Consider the following 14748-nt stretch of genomic DNA (forward strand, 5'->3'; position numbering starts at 1 on the left):
GGGAGACGCAGACTCTGAAATAGGCTCCAGGCTCTGAGCTGGCAGTCAGCACAGAGCCCGACGTGGGGCTCGAACCCACGAACCGCGAGATCATGACCTAAGCGAAAGTCGGACGCTTAACTGACTAAGCCACCCAGGCGCCCTCCTACACCACTGTTTTAATGTGAAGCATTTCTAACCATGGTTCTCAGCCTCGACTGCACATGGAATCACCTGGGGAGTTTTAAAAACATACCCCCATCAACACCCCCTCCCTACAGATCTAATTGATCTGAAGTGGATCTCAGGCATAGGTTCAAAAAGCTCCCCAGATGATTGTAATGTACAGTAGAGGTTGAGAACCTCTGTTCTATAAACTTCAAATGTTAATAAGTTAGTTCTATACAAGAAATAAATATATGGAGTCATCCTACTCAGGACTTGGTACACAGTGGGGCTCAAAAAACATCAGTTGGACACCAATCTATCTCTTGTTTAAGATCTTAATAGATCCTGTACCCCGAGAAGTATGGAGAAGTGCACCAGTTTACTGTTGTGGCATGTCCCATCAGGCCCCTTGAACAACTATGCCTCTCACACATTTTCAGAAGCACTTTATTGAGTGCCTACTCTATGCCTGGCCCCCAGCTGCCAGAGCTGAGAGGAATGGAACGCAACCCTTGCCATCCAAGATTATGCACCAGCCACCCTTCCATTCCAGAATCCCCCAGGAGGGAAAGACGAGTCCCTGGATGGTCAGGAATTGGTGTGCTCTTGGATCCAGGCCAGGTAGCTGGCCACGTCGGTGTACACACCTGGCTTATAGCGGTCGCCACAACCGGAGCCCCAGCTGACGATGCCTCGCAGGATGAGCTGGTGCTCTGCGGCCTCGTCCTCACACACGAGTGGGCCCCCGGAGTCACCCTGGGTCAGGGATACGTGGCTCAGCACCCTTGGTCTGGAGTCTGCACTTGATGGGGTGGAGGAGGGCGCCAACCGGGTCCAAGGCCTCACCTGGCACGCGTCGGTACCGCCCTCGAGGAAGCCAGCGCAGAGCATGCCGGATGTAAAAGACACTCCGTGCACGTCCGGGGCGGAGCAGCGCTCCGGAGGGATGAGCGGCACCTGCGCTTCCTGCAGGAAGCTGGAATATTTCCCGGCCCCTGCGAACGGTGAACGACTTCCTCACACCCCTACCGACTCTGCTTGCTCCCCACTAACTGGCCTCTATTGCAGCAAGCCCGTGAGGAGAAGAGTTGCTGTTAACACCATTTCCAGAGAGGAGCTGGGATTTGAACGAAGAGCGGAGCACGAGTGCTTTGGAACCCCACTCCCACTTCCCACCCAATGTCTCTGAACAATGATTCCCAACTAGCCAACCGGCTGCGCCTGCGCGAGGCCGGCATCCTTGTTAGCTCTGGCATCGCAGTGCCCAGAAGTAATCAAGAGAAAGTGTGATTCTTTCTATATCTCTTAGGAGCCTTGGGGACCTCCCCGCCCCGCCCCCCAGCAGTGAAGCCCAGGCCCTGGTAGAAGACTGCAGACACAAAGGCCCGGCAAATCTTCCCAGCCCACCAGGTCAGCGCCACCTGTCCCTAGTGGTACCAAAGCTGAGAGTTTCTCTTGCCTACCCTGGTGGCCAGAGGTGTCCCTGCCTCCCCTAGCCGTTCTGCCTACCCTCAAACTGGTGGCCCCAGCCGGCGACCTCGCAGGGCGCAGCCTCTGCCTCAGCTGGGCGGGCAGCGCCGCTCGGCAAGCACACCGGCTGAACGAAAGGCGACAGGAGCGCGCAGTGGCCGTCCTCTCCTTCCTGCAGGCGGAGCAGGGCTAACCCAGGCGAGGAGGAGGGTGAGACCCAGACGCTGGGACTTTGAGCCTTCCCCTCCCCTTTCCCCTGGTGGCCGTGGGGGCGCCCCCGCCCCCGCACCCAGGTCGTGCTGGTAGGTGATGGGCGAGAAGGCCTCGTGCAGGCGGTAGGAGCGCACGGCCAGCGTCTGGCACTGCTCACAGCTCTGGTTATGGCGGTCCTGGCCGAGCACCACTCTCAGCTCCTCCGGCGCGGGCCTGCGGGCGGAGGGGGTGCGGGGGAAAGCGCTCTCAGAGCCGGCCACAGGCCTCCTGCTCCCGAGTCCCTTGCTGGGTTTCAGCTTCCTCCTGGGGCGCTGGGGAAAGGTGAGAGACAGGTAGGGTACGGGTTCGGGTGTTGCACGGAAGAGGGGCTCGGAAAAGAGACGAGCTGGGGTCCCCGGCAGGGCGCTACGCGCCCCAGGACTCGCCGGTTCTGCAGACAGTGCGCCGCGGTCAGCACCCAGCAGGAGGCGATGAGGTTACCCGCGCAGAAGTTGTGGCGCCAGTACAACGCGGCGATGTAGGGGTGCGCCCCGGGCAGGGCCACCAGTCCCCCAACCACGCGGCTCAGCGAGGACAGCCGTTTCCGGAGTCGCTGTCCGCAGCTGGCACTCGGCAGGGGAGTGGGCTGCTCCGGCGTCACGCCCAAGGCTGTGGGAGGAGCCCAGGCTGAGTGCTGGGAGACCCACCAAGGGCTGGAAGGTAGCTCGCCGCGCGCTCTCTGACTTCCTGCCACTTCCCAACTACCTGGGGTCGGGGGCTGCGGCTTCTGCAGTGCTGAGAGCGATGGCAGGAGAAAGTCCGGGTGCCCAGAGGGGACCTGGGTTGGAGGCAGGATCTGAGGAGCCTCAAGAACTGGGGCTTGGCAACGTGCCAGGCGGCAATATTCCCAGCTCAGCCGGTCGCCGCTCCACACGAAGCACCACGGGCGGGTGTCATTGTCCGGGTTCCTATAAACACCGGAGGGGGCGCTGTTAAAGGGTGAGGAGCCCCAGAGGGCCCTGGGGCAGACGGGAGCGAGCGCCCTGCTCGCCCCACCCAGCGCACCTGCAGAAGGCATGGTCGCCCAGTCCCCAGTTCAGCGCTTGCTCTGCAGTCACGTTCCGGTAGGTGGCCTCTGAGGCCCACGGCTGACACCGGGCGCCCGAGAGCGCAGTCTCAGCCGCGCCGCGGTAGTCAAGCCCGCGGCCATCAAAGCATCGCGCCTCAGTGTCTGGGGGGAGAGGCGGCTCCTTGCAGCCAAGAGCTGGTATCGTTTCCCACTGCCCTCTCAGCCACTTTCCCCACTCTCCGTAGTCCCTCTCCCGGAGTCCTTCTTACCTGGGGGCGGAGCTTCTGTTCCCTCTTAGATCCTTACTCACCTATGTCGCAGAGGCGTCCTGAGTAGCCTGCCCGGCAATGGCACAGGCGGTGGCCCTCCGCCTCTAGGCAGCTGCCCCCATTGAGGCACGGGTTGGTGTGGCAGACTGGGAGATGGAGCACAATGAAGCACCTCGGGCCTAAAGGCCCCACAGAAAATTCCCCTTTCTTTGGGCACACCGCCTGGATGCCTAACAGCTTCTCTTCCAGACCTTCGCCTTCCTCCTCTCAGGCCAATTCCTGACCCATCCACTCACCCTGGCTGGCCAGCAGCTTGCAGTGGGCATCAGGACCCTTACACTGGCACCTGGCCACACCCGCCGGCTCAAGGCTATACCAGATTTCTTTCTCATGGAAGAACTGGAGAAGCTGAGGCTCAAAGCACTTCTCTGGGGACAAATGGGAGAGGGCAGTGGTCTCAAGAGTGTCCAGGATCATGCCAAGTCTCTGCGGATCCAGAGACCTCTTCAGTAGGCCCAGGACTGCCCCTGTTTTTCCCAGCATCCCCTCCCCTGGCTTCACCATCTCCTTACCTCTCTGGCAGTGCTTCCCAGTGAAGTGTTCTGGACAGATGCAGTGTGGGCCTTTTGGCATGTTCATACAGGTCCCTCCATTCTGGCAGGGGCTGTGTTTGCTGCAGTGGTCTGAGAGATGAGCACAGTGGAAGGAAGAGTGGGGGGCCTGAGTCAGACAGCCTGGGTCATAGGAGACAATTCCCTACCCAAATCTGCTCGTCTTGTGACCTTGGCACTCCAAGTTTCCATGCCTTAGTTTACCCACTGGCAAAATGAGGCTACTTTCTCCTAGAACTTCTCCTTCTGGAGGAAGGGAAGGGTCTGGATGGGCTCAGAATACTAGGTGTGTAAGTACTCATGATACCCAGTAGAGTAACTAGTGGGAAGGAGAGGGCCCTGAGCTACCCCAAAGGCTGTGTGTAGCACCTTTCACTTTCTTGGCCTCCAGGCAGTATGCCCATTGCTGGTCCTGCTCGAAGTTGGGGCTGGTAGCGCACCTGTAGAAAGAGATGAAGCTTCCCTGCTCTGCCCAGGGGACTGGCCCACCCTTCCCTATCAGAGCCCCCTTTCTCCAAGCAGGGTTCCTTGGGCAGAAGTGTGGGCAGAGTCCATCTCCCACAGGCCCCTGCTTTAATCCCTTTTGGGTAGTCTTACCAGGGCTGGGGGCCAGGCCGGCCCTTGTGGATGCATGTGCGGTACATTTGCCGGTTGTACTGGAAGGGGAAGTAGCATGGCTCCCCAGTGACCGTGAGAACTGCAGAGATAACACACTCCCTGATGTTGTTTCCCACTCTCCCCCCCTCCCCGCAGGTGCCACCCCTCAGGGCCTGGTTGGAAAACAGACCCTTGAAAAGATCATTGTGCCTTCAAGACGTTCAGTTCTCCTGAACTGAACTTAAGATGTTCAGTTCTGTAGTCTGGCGTGGGCTCCTGACTCCACCACCTACTAATTGTGTGACCGTGGGCAAATCTGTAGCCCCCAGGCCTAGAAGAGTGCTTGCCACAGAGTAGCCACTTAATAAATGTGTTGAATGTAGAAGTCACTTGACCACTCTGAGCCTTAGTTTCCTCATCTGTGAAATGACAATAATAGCATAGTTGACCCTTAAAAACCTAAGTTTGAACCACACAGGTCCACTTATGTGTGGTTTTTTTTGATAAATACAGAACTATAAATGTATTTTCCTTATGATTTTTATTAACTTTTTCTTTTCTCTAGCTTACTTTATTGTAAGACTACTTTATGCTGAGGGCGCCTGGGTGGCCCAGTCAGTTAAGCGTCTGACTCCGGCTCAGGTCATGATCTCCTAGTCCATGAGTTCGAGCCCCACATCAGGCTCTGTGCTGACAGCTCAGAGCCTGGAGCCCGCTTCAGATTCTATGTCTCCCTCTCTCTCTGCTCCTCCCCTGCTCATGCTCTGTCTCTCTCTGTCTAGACAGTCAAAAATAAACATTAAAAAAATTTTTTTTAAAAAAAGAATACTTTATGCTGTATAATACATTTAACATATAAAATATGTGTTAATCAACTATTTATGTTATCAGTAAGGCTTCCCATCAGTGGTCTACAGTAGGCTACTAGTAGTTAAGTTTTGGGGGAGTCATAGGTTCTACATGGTTTTTCTCATACACAGGAGGGAGGGCCTCAGCTCCCCGACCTTCTTGTTGTTCAAGGATTAACTATATAGCAGAAGAGTTTCAGTTTTGAGAGATGAAAAGAGTTCTGGAAATGGAAGACTGTGATGGTTGTAAAACAATAGAGTGTACTTAATACCATTGACTTGTACACTTAATGATTAAGATAGTAAATTTTGTTATGCATATTTTATAATAAAAATCCCTTTTATTTTAAAAGATTTTTATTTAAAAATGTTTAAAGTTTAGCAGCGCCTGGGTGGCTTAGTCGGTTAAGCGTCCGACTTTCGCTTAGGTCATGATCTCGTGGTTCGTGGGTTCGAGCCCCGCGTCGGGCTCTGTGCTGACTGCCAGCTCAGAGCCTGGAGCCTGTTTCGGTCTGTGACTCCCTCTCTCTCTGACCCTCCCCTGCTCACACTGTCTCTCTCTCTCCTAGAAATAAATAAAACATTTAAAAAAAAAATGTTTAAAGTTTATTTATTTTTGAGAAAGAGAGCGAGAGAGAGTGCACGCAGGACAAAGAGAAAGGGAGACAGAGAATATCAAGCAGGCTCTGCAGTGCCAGCACAGAGCCCATCATGGGGCTTGAACTCACCAACCATGAAATCATGACCTGAGCCGAAAGCAAAAGTCAGACACTTAACCAACCAAGCCACCCACATGCCCCTTAGATTTTTATTTTATTTTTAAAATATTTTATTTGTTTGTTTTACATATAAAGAGCACACATGAACAGGGAAGAGGGGCAAAGGAAGCAAGAGGGAATCATGGCTCAATCCCACAACCCTGGGATCATGACCTGAGCCAAAATCAAGAGTTGGATGCTCAACTGGCTGAACAACCCAACCCAGTAGCCTCTAAAGATTTTTATTTTTAACCAATCTCTACATACAATGTGGGGCTCAAACTTTCAACTCCGAGATCAAGAGTCACATGCTTCACTGACTGAGCCAGCCGGGGCCCCTAAAAATCACTTTAAATGATGCTGATATATTAGTACAAGAAAGTGTTCAGAGGTGCCTGGGAGGCTCAGTCCGTAAAATTGAGCCCTGCATCCAGGCTCTGTACTGACAGCACAGAGCCTGCTTGGGAGTCTCACTCTCTGACCACCCCCTCCACTCATGCTTTCTCTCTCTCTCAAAATAGATAAGTAAACTTAAAAAAAAAAAAAAAAGAGAGAGAAAAGTGTTCATAATTTTAAATGAAGAAGAGCAAGTTAAAAACAGCATGTCAAGAGGCCCCTGACTGGCTCAGTCAGTAAAGCATGTGACTCTTGATCTCGGGGTTGAAAGTTCAAGCCCCATGTTGGCCATAGAGATTACTTAAAAATAAGATCTTAAAAACAAAATGAAACAAACCCAAGAAATCAGCATATCAAATGTGGTCCTATTTTTGTACAAATATATTTGCATATACATCAAAAGAGAAATCTAGGACGTGCTCCAAAGTTTGTAGGAGTGGTTTTTAGAAGATAGTGGATTACGGAAGAATTTTTTCTTCTTTTGCATTTCTGTCATTTCTAATGTTTTTACAATAAAAATGTTGCTAGTAGCCATTATTATTTTTAAAAACAGTACAGTACAGCCACTCCATTTGCAGCTTTTACAAATCTGTCTTCTTGCTATAATTGATTGGTAATCCCCAAACCAATTCTCACGGTGCTTTCATAGCCATGCATGCAAACCAATTCTCACGCTTTTGTAGATGTGCATGGAGTAGTGAAAAACGTGGGGTGCCTGAAGCACACAGTCCCAGCTAAGGCGAAACAAGGTCATGCTCTGCTTCTTGTTTCAGCTTTTCTGTAAACACGTGTCTTTTTCTTGGTATAATCAGAGCCACAATTTTGAAATTTTATGCTTCTGGTAGATGATTTTACTGTTGAAAATGGCCCCCAAATATGGTGCTGATGTTCCTCAGTGCAAGCAGACCATGATATGTATTCTAGAGAATATTTACATGTGAGAAAAGCTTTGTCCAGGCATGAGTTATAGTGCTGCTGGCTATGACTTCAGTATGAATGAAGCAACAATACAGTAAGTAAGATGTCTTGAAACAGAATGACACATAAAACAAGGTTTTATGTTGATAGTTGATGAAAATGTTGTGACCAGAGCTCACAGGAACCTAACCTTATATTTCCTTTAGGAGCAGTCATTCAGTATTTGCTAATTCCGTGTTCTCTGTGACTTTATAGAACATGACAACCATGAATGACAAGACGACTATCTACTTCGGAGGAGTATTGTGAAGCGTAAATAAGTTGATGTCTATCGTACACTCAGCACAGAATGTGGCACAAAGTATGTGCTCAATAAGCATAGCTGCTATTTTGTCATTAAAGGCAAAGGGGCACTTGCTGAGGGCCAGGCCAGGAACAGGATTAAAGGAAGGGAGACCTTTAAGATGTAAATGGGATGGGGGCGCCTGGGTGGCTTAGTCGGTTAAGCGTCCGACTTTCGCTTAGGTCATGATTTCGCGGTTCGTGGGTTCAAGCCCCGCGTCGGGCTCTGTGCTGACTGCCAGCTCAGAGCCTGGAGCCTGTTTCGGTCTGTGACTCCCTCTCTCTCTGACCCTCCCCTGCTCACGCTGTCTCTCTCTCTGTCTACTAGAAATAAATAAAACATTAAAAAAAAAAAAAAGATGTAAATGGGATGGACAGAAAGGAGGAAGACCTCAAGTAGATGATTAAGCAAAGGCAGGGCACTTAGGTTGGCCCAGGCAAAAGAGAGGAAAGCAGTTTGGCTGGGTGTGTAAAGATGAGAAGAGGAGGCGGAGACAGGCAGGGTTGGGCGTGGGGGCCCAAGTGCCATGCTGAGGGGCTGGGCCTGGCCTCACCACACAAGGTTTACCAGGGCAGGGTCCATCTAGTTCACAGTTTGAGGTAAATATTGAGTGCCTAGAAGAATGAACGCAATGGGGAGCTGTGGCATGGTTTGAGGAGGGGGGAGATACAGACACATCCCCCATCTAAAAGGGAGCTTGATAAGTAAAAGCTAATGTAGTTTACACATTCACCATGCAGCAGTCTGTGGGCTGAGTGCCTCGCATGGATTAACAACTCATTTCTCCATCTCCACAACCCTAAGAGATTTATTATTACCACCCTGGTTTTATGGTTAGAGAAACTGAAGCTTGGAGAGGTCAAGTCACTTGCTCAGAGTCACCCAGCACATAAGTGATGAAGCCAGGATTCAGAGGCATTTGGGCTTCAGAGCCCTGCTCTTGTCCATCAAGGGCCCTGGCCTCCGTGTGGATGACTGATGCCTATGAGGGAAGGAAAAGAAGAGGAGAGGCTGGGGAAACTAAGGGAGGTTGGAAGGCACTAGACTGGGGACTCAGATATGGCCTAAGCCCTGCCCTCAAGGAGCACACAGTTCTCTATCACTCTGGGTCCCCAGTGCCCATGGGCACAAGACCTGACACATAGTAGGCACTCTGGTCTAGATACTAGCCAAAGTAAGGACAAAGTGAAGAATGTCCCAGATCCCTCCCCATGTCCCAATGGCCCCAAACTGACCATCTGCACACACCCCACCATACCCATTCCCACCAAAGGGTCTCTTAGGAGGCACAGTCAGGGTACTTACCTACTGTGTGCTCATCCGCTCTGTGGTTATGCTTCTTGGGGTCTTTCCAAGGTGGAGTCTACAGGGGAGAGAAAAAGATAGGGAATTTTCCCAGAAAGTCAGAGCCTCCCTCAGATCCCATGCTAGTCTTCAGCTTCCTCTCACATCTCAGAAATGCAATTTTCTCAAAAGACCCAGACCCTTCCATCCTCTTCCCATTGTCTCCTCAAGGTCCCTTTCCCCCAGAAATGAAGGCCATGTCCTCATATCCACCAGCTGTAGCTGTCTTGTTTCTTTCCCTGGGCCCTATGGGTTATTCTTGCCTTTCCAAATATGCCTTCTAGTCACCTGGACCAAAAGGTCATGAGCAGAGGCCAAGGCTGTGATAGGGACCCCCAGGGCCATCTCAGCACAACCCTCCTGGGTCCCACAGCCCTCACCAAAAGCACTGATTCCAGGCTCCCCAGCAGGGACCCCAGGAACAGCAGAGCCCTCATGGCGTCTGTTAGTCTAGCTGCTTGTCCAGGAGTCCAGATCAATAGAATTGGTCAAAGGTCTTTGAAGTCCTGGGAATCAGATTGGTCCAGCTGCCCTTCTGGGCCTGGTGGGGCAGAGGCTATTTGTGGAAAGCCAAGCAGAGCAGCTTCCTTGCTAGGCCCTCAAGGACAGGGGAGTTGGGATTTGGTGACAGACTGACTCAGTGTGGGAAGAGGGACCTTATGTTTCAGGTTCTACTGGGAGGAAATTAAGGAGATCCAAGAGACGCTTCCTACTTAAAGAGATCTTAGAGTCCATGGCGAGGTATATTTGTTTTCTGTTGCTGCCTAAAATTAACTGCAAACTTCACAGCTTAAAACAATACCCACTGGGGTGCCTGGGTGGCTCTGTCAGTTGAGCATCCAGCTCTTGGTTTCGGCTCAGGTCATGATCTTATGGTTCTTGAGTTTGAGCTGCGTGTCGGGCTCTATGCTGATGGTGTGGAGCCTGCTTGGAATTCTCTCTTTCCCTCTCTGTCTATCCTTCCCTCCCACTCTCTCTCTCAAAACAAAAACTTTTAAAAAATACCCATTTATTCACAAATCTGTAGCTCAAAAGTTCAACACTGTGTGACTGGGTTTTCTGCTCAGAGTATCCCACAACTGTCATCAAGGCTGAGTTCTCTGAAAGGTCTGGAGGAAAATCCATTTCCAAGGTCATTCGGGCCATTGACAGAATTCAGTTCCTTGATTTGTAGGACTGAAGTCCCCGTTTTACTGCAGGCTGTCAGCCAGGGGCCAGCCTCAGCTCCTAGAAGCTGCTTGCATTTCTTGCCATGTGGCTCCCTCCATCTTCCAAACCAGCAACAGAGACTCTCCCCCACGTTGACTCTCTCTCACACTTTGAATCTCTTTTGCCAGGAAGAATCCCATTCCATTTAAGGACTTACCTGATTAGGTCAGGCCCACCAACAATAATCTCACTTTAAGGTCATTTGGTACCTTAACTACATTTGCAGAATTCTTCTATAGAACATCTAGATTAGTGGTGGATTGAATACCTAGGAGAAGGTGTGCATACACCATGGATCCTGGGAGCCATCTTAGAATTCTACCTACTACAGAAAGTGGGCCAAGAAAGTAGCTGATCCCATGAGAAAAATGCTAAACCAAGAGGTGCTAAAATGTGCAGTTGGGGTAAAAGTGTTGGGATGGGATGGCATTGTTTTTCCTGCCCTCAACCCATTCACCTTGATTCAGTAATGACAACCCTGCTTTTTCCTATGGGAACCACTCCTCCTTCATCCTCTCCATGAGTCTCTAGTGCTTCCAGTTCTACCTTCAGTTCTAGGGATGGGGCTGTGGCCTAGGTCTGGCCAATCAGAGCATGGTATCTCTAGACCATGGCCATTGGTTCAGGGATAAGCATATACACAAATTTGGCCAGTCAGCCTTGGCCAAAGACAAAAAGTTTTGCCAGAACTTTTGGGAAAAAGGACACTTTCTTCCCACTGATGTCACCAGGAATGCAAGCCTGGAGATGTTGTTGATTTTGTCACTGCTTGGGGAGACACTGCCTGAGAAGGAAGCCTACACATAGGAAAAGTAGAACACACAGGGATGGAAGGATGGAGGGATGCTGTGAGTGTCAGCCTCCAAGATGTTCCCTATTGATCCTCATCTACTGGATTTCGTGCCTTAGTATAGTCTCTTTCCACACTGAGTCAGAGTCAGAGCTGTTCTTTGTGTCCAATAGAATATGGCAGAAGTGATGGTTCTGCCTAGCAAAGGTCATAAAAAGGATTGCTCACTCTGGGGGAAGCCAGCTTGCCATGTCGTGAGGACAATGAAGCAGCCCTACAGAGAGGTCCATGTGGGGAAAAAGTAGTCTCCTGCCGACAACCAACACCAGTTTGAATGAGCCACTTTAGCCTGGGGGGCTCAGTCAGCTAAGTGTCCGACTTTCGCTCAGGTCATGATCTAAGGGTTTGTGAGTTAGAGCTCTGCCTTGGGCTCTGTACTTACAGTTCGGAGCCTGGAGCCTGCTTTGGTTTCTGTGTCTCCCTCTTTCTCTCTGCCCCTCCCCTGCTCATGCTCATGCTCATGCTCATGCTCACGCTCTGTCTCTCAAATGAGTAAACATAAAAAAAATTTTTTTGAATGGGCCGCTTTGGAAGTGGATACTCCAGCCCCAAACAACATCTGACCTGTGACCCACAGAAGGCCTCAAGCTAAAATTGTACAGCTAAGCTGCTCCTGAAATTTGTTTAAGGTATAAGTGATTCTTGAACCTCAGGGACAGTGAGAAATAATAATTGATTGTTTTGTTTTTTAAGGTTATTTGTTTATTTTTGGGAGACAGAGAGCACTAGCAGCGGAGGGGCAAAGAGAGAGAGAGAGAGAGAGAGAGAGAGAATGATAATCCCAAACAGGCTCCATGCCACCAGCATGGAGACCAAAGCAGGACTCGAACCCACAAACCATGAGATCATAACCTGAGCCAAAACTGAGAGTTAGACCCGTAAGGACAGAGCAACTCAGGTGCCCTGATTGTTGTCTTAAGCCATAAGTTTTAGGGTAATTTGTTACCCAGCATTTGATAATTAATACAGATGGACTGATGACTAATAACTTACCCCAACCCTCAGCTGAGGTTGGAATCAGCATGTGACCCATACCTGGCCAATCAGAATACTGCCACTCTCTCTCCTTCGTGATTGGTTCAAAGGAACACTTGACCACAATCAAACTAGTCAGAGGCAGCCCCAGGATTTTTGCTGGAATCTTCAAGACAGAGGCTTTCTCTTTCCATAGAAGTTGCCTCAATGGTAAGCAGTGAGCATGGAGCTGCTGGCAGCCATCTTTAACACCTCAGAGAGAAAACCTGTCTGAGAATAAAGATTAAAAACAGAGTCAGAATATGGGAAAGACAAATTTTGAGTGACACCATTAGAGACCTGGGATCCAAAGATAAAGTCAGAACTACCACCTCTGCTTTTAAGTTACTTGAACCAATAAATTCCCTTATTTTGCCTAAGCTACTTTGAGTTGCAGCCAGAAGTCCTAACTGATGCAAGAATTCATATACTGTTACCAGGAAGTTCCTAAAACAAAACAAAACAATATCCCTCATGATCACTCTGTAAGTCAATAGCTTGAAGTAGGAAAGTAATGACCTTAGAAGCAGGGACTGGAAGAACAAAACAGCAGTGAACTTGAATCAGGAAACCTTCAATTCCATTGTGGCCACTGACTCCCTCAGTGTGACCTTTGGTCAGGGGCTCAGCCTCTATGAACCTTAATTGCCACACCTCTTTAGGGAGTAGAAGACACTCATACTGTCTGGCCAACTTGTTAAGATAGCTGAATAGGAATGCATTTGAAAGGGTAGAGCCTGGCATATGATTAGGGCTCAATCTGCAGAAATTTGTAAAGAAACTTTTCCATATGGACACACCCCTACTTCTCAGCAATTTCTACACACCTGCCCTAGTTCTCCTTGCACACCTGGGTGTCTTCCATCAATTTTGGACTAGGGGGTTAGAAAGCACCATCTTCTTTCCCTGGCTTCTTTCTACCGCTGGGGTGTGGGTCTATGGAATGAGAACTAGGAAGCCATCAATTTCCTGCTCACAAATATCTGGACACACACACACACACACACACACACACACACACTTCTCTCTAGCAGAGACTTGCGCATAAATTTCAAGAGGTGAAAGAAGTGCCTACTCAAAGACAAGTTTAGGGGTTCAGAAAGTACCTAGGCCACCATCCTTCATTCCTTCTGAGTTGGTGGTACCATTTTTCTCCTAGTTATTCAAGTTGTCACCATAGAATCTTTGTGCAAATGGAAGCCACTCCTTCCTCCAGACAAGTGCTATCTGGCAGAACTTTCTGTGATGATGGAAATAGTCTCTGTGCTGTCCAATATAGTAGCCAGCAGTCACGCATGGCTATTGGATCTCCTTGAATGTCACAGCCTGAGACCAATCCCCCTCACTCTTTAGTATTTTGTCTTAATGCCTTTTTAAAAAAAAATAAGTTTTATTTGCTTATTTTGAGAGACAGAGCAAGTAGGGGAGGGGCAGAATCCCATACAGGCTCTGCACTGTCAGCATGAAGCCTGATGTGAGCCTCAAACCCATGAACCGTGAGATCAGGACCTGAACTGAAACCAAGAGCTGGACGCTTAACAGACTGAGCCACCTGGGCACCCCTGTCTTAATAGTCACTTATTACTCTCTGAGACCATCCTATGTATTTGATTACTTAGAGGATTAACCTTTACTCCCACCCCCCCACCCCCCCCTCCAGCATGTAGGCAGGCAGCTTGGATATCTTGCTAACACCACTGTATTCCCCAGCACCTGGCTCAATGCCTAGCACAAAACGGGTGCTCTGTATTTTTGGATGAATGAATGGATAGGGATCAGAGAAGCTTAGTTGAACTTGGCTCAGCCTAACTCTTACCACTCTCAGTTTGAGCAAGGCTCCGTTTTCTGGTGGGTAAAGTGGGAGTGGAGAGAGTGGGATATCAGCCTTGTTTTCTTCCTGGCGTTTGGCGTAGATCCAGCCACTGGACTTCTGGCACTTCTGTTCCCCACCTGTATAATGGGTGTGAGTTCATCCAAACGTCTCGGGGTGGTAGCGCTGCCTTATAAGGCAGCAGAGGCCGAGGGCGGGCGAGGCCGTGTGGGTGGAGAGAAATCACAACATCCGGCTGCGGGGGCGGGGTGGGGGCCAGAGGCTGGAGAGCCGCTGGGAGGCCGCCAGTCTCTTCTGGACCTCTCCGTGCCTGCGATGTGCACTCTCCAGAATGGGCCAACCCAGAGAAATACGGCTGGACACATGGCCCAAAACAGCTCGCAGACAGCCCGCAGGAGGCCCAAGAAAGCAAATGCATCCCCTACAAACCCTAGAAAAGCCAAGGCTAGTCAGAGGGACCTGGGCCACACCTCTTTTTGGTGGTCCAGTCAGGGCACAGTGCTGAGAGTGACTGACGCTTCTTTTATCCAATCAAACTCCCAGATTCCAGGGCGTTACCAAGAGGACCCACCTCTGTCATCTCCGCGGAGGGCTCGGCCCTAATTGGCAGTTCGCTATCCTACGAAGGCCCAGAAATTCGAACCTAGGGGCTGAGCCCCACCTTGGACCAACCAGGAAGAGGTGACGTTTAAAGTCCCGCCTCCCTACTTCTTTGAGCGAATCCCGGGCTCGGAAGGAGGGGGATGATGAAGAGGCTGTCTAATGGGAAGACGGCGCGGGGAGCACCCGCCCGATTATTGGCCTCGTAAAGTAAACAGAGGGCGGGGCTGGGCGGGCCGGCGCCCGGGTGGCCCCCGGGAGGGGGCGGAGTGTTCGCGGCGG

The 14748-nt window shown here is 50.5% G+C and overlaps 1 protein-coding gene across 4 annotated transcripts; it reads right to left on the bottom strand.

Moving 5' to 3' along the window:
• Positions 1-576: 576 nt before the first annotated feature.
• On the bottom strand, positions 577-14243 carry F12 (coagulation factor XII). Of its 4 annotated transcripts, none has more exons than XM_039239814.1 (14): positions 13852-14243; positions 8924-8981; positions 4356-4455; positions 4128-4198; positions 3720-3830; positions 3444-3575; positions 3189-3293; positions 2875-3040; positions 2575-2777; positions 2256-2478; positions 1907-2043; positions 1657-1806; positions 994-1142; positions 577-903 (listed from the first exon to the last, which is right to left on the bottom strand). In XM_039239814.1, exons 3-14 carry the CDS (start codon positions 4400-4402, stop codon positions 736-738), a joined length of 1662 nt encoding a protein of 553 aa, XP_039095745.1. In that variant the 5' UTR covers positions 4403-4455; positions 8924-8981; positions 13852-14243; the 3' UTR covers positions 577-735. The 4 variants fall into 4 exon arrangements, with proteins under 4 accessions (XP_039095745.1, XP_039095743.1, XP_039095747.1 ...); XM_039239812.1 differs by lacking the exon at positions 13852-14243 and adding an exon at positions 9343-9399; XM_039239816.1 differs by lacking the exon at positions 3444-3575.
• Positions 14244-14748: the final 505 nt, after the last annotated feature.

Source organism: Hyaena hyaena, unplaced genomic scaffold (genome assembly GCF_003009895.1).
Source record: "Hyaena hyaena isolate Hyena2069 unplaced genomic scaffold, ASM300989v1 scaffold_160, whole genome shotgun sequence".
Lineage (NCBI taxonomy): Eukaryota > Metazoa > Chordata > Mammalia > Carnivora > Hyaenidae > Hyaena > Hyaena hyaena.

Excerpts from the sequence above, each read along its gene's own strand:
- F12 (XM_039239812.1), bottom strand. The coding sequence starts at position 9,399 with ATGAGGGCTCTGCTGTTCCTGGGGTCCCTGCTGGGGAGCCTGGAATCA. Across the intron at positions 4,456-8,923 it reads AGCGGATGAGCACACAGTAG|TTCTCACGGTCACTGGGGAG; the intron begins GTAAGTACCCTG and ends TTATCTCTGCAG. Across the intron at positions 904-993 it reads GCGGTACCGACGCGTGCCAG|GGTGACTCCGGGGGCCCACT; the intron begins GTGAGGCCTTGG and ends TCCCTGACCCAG.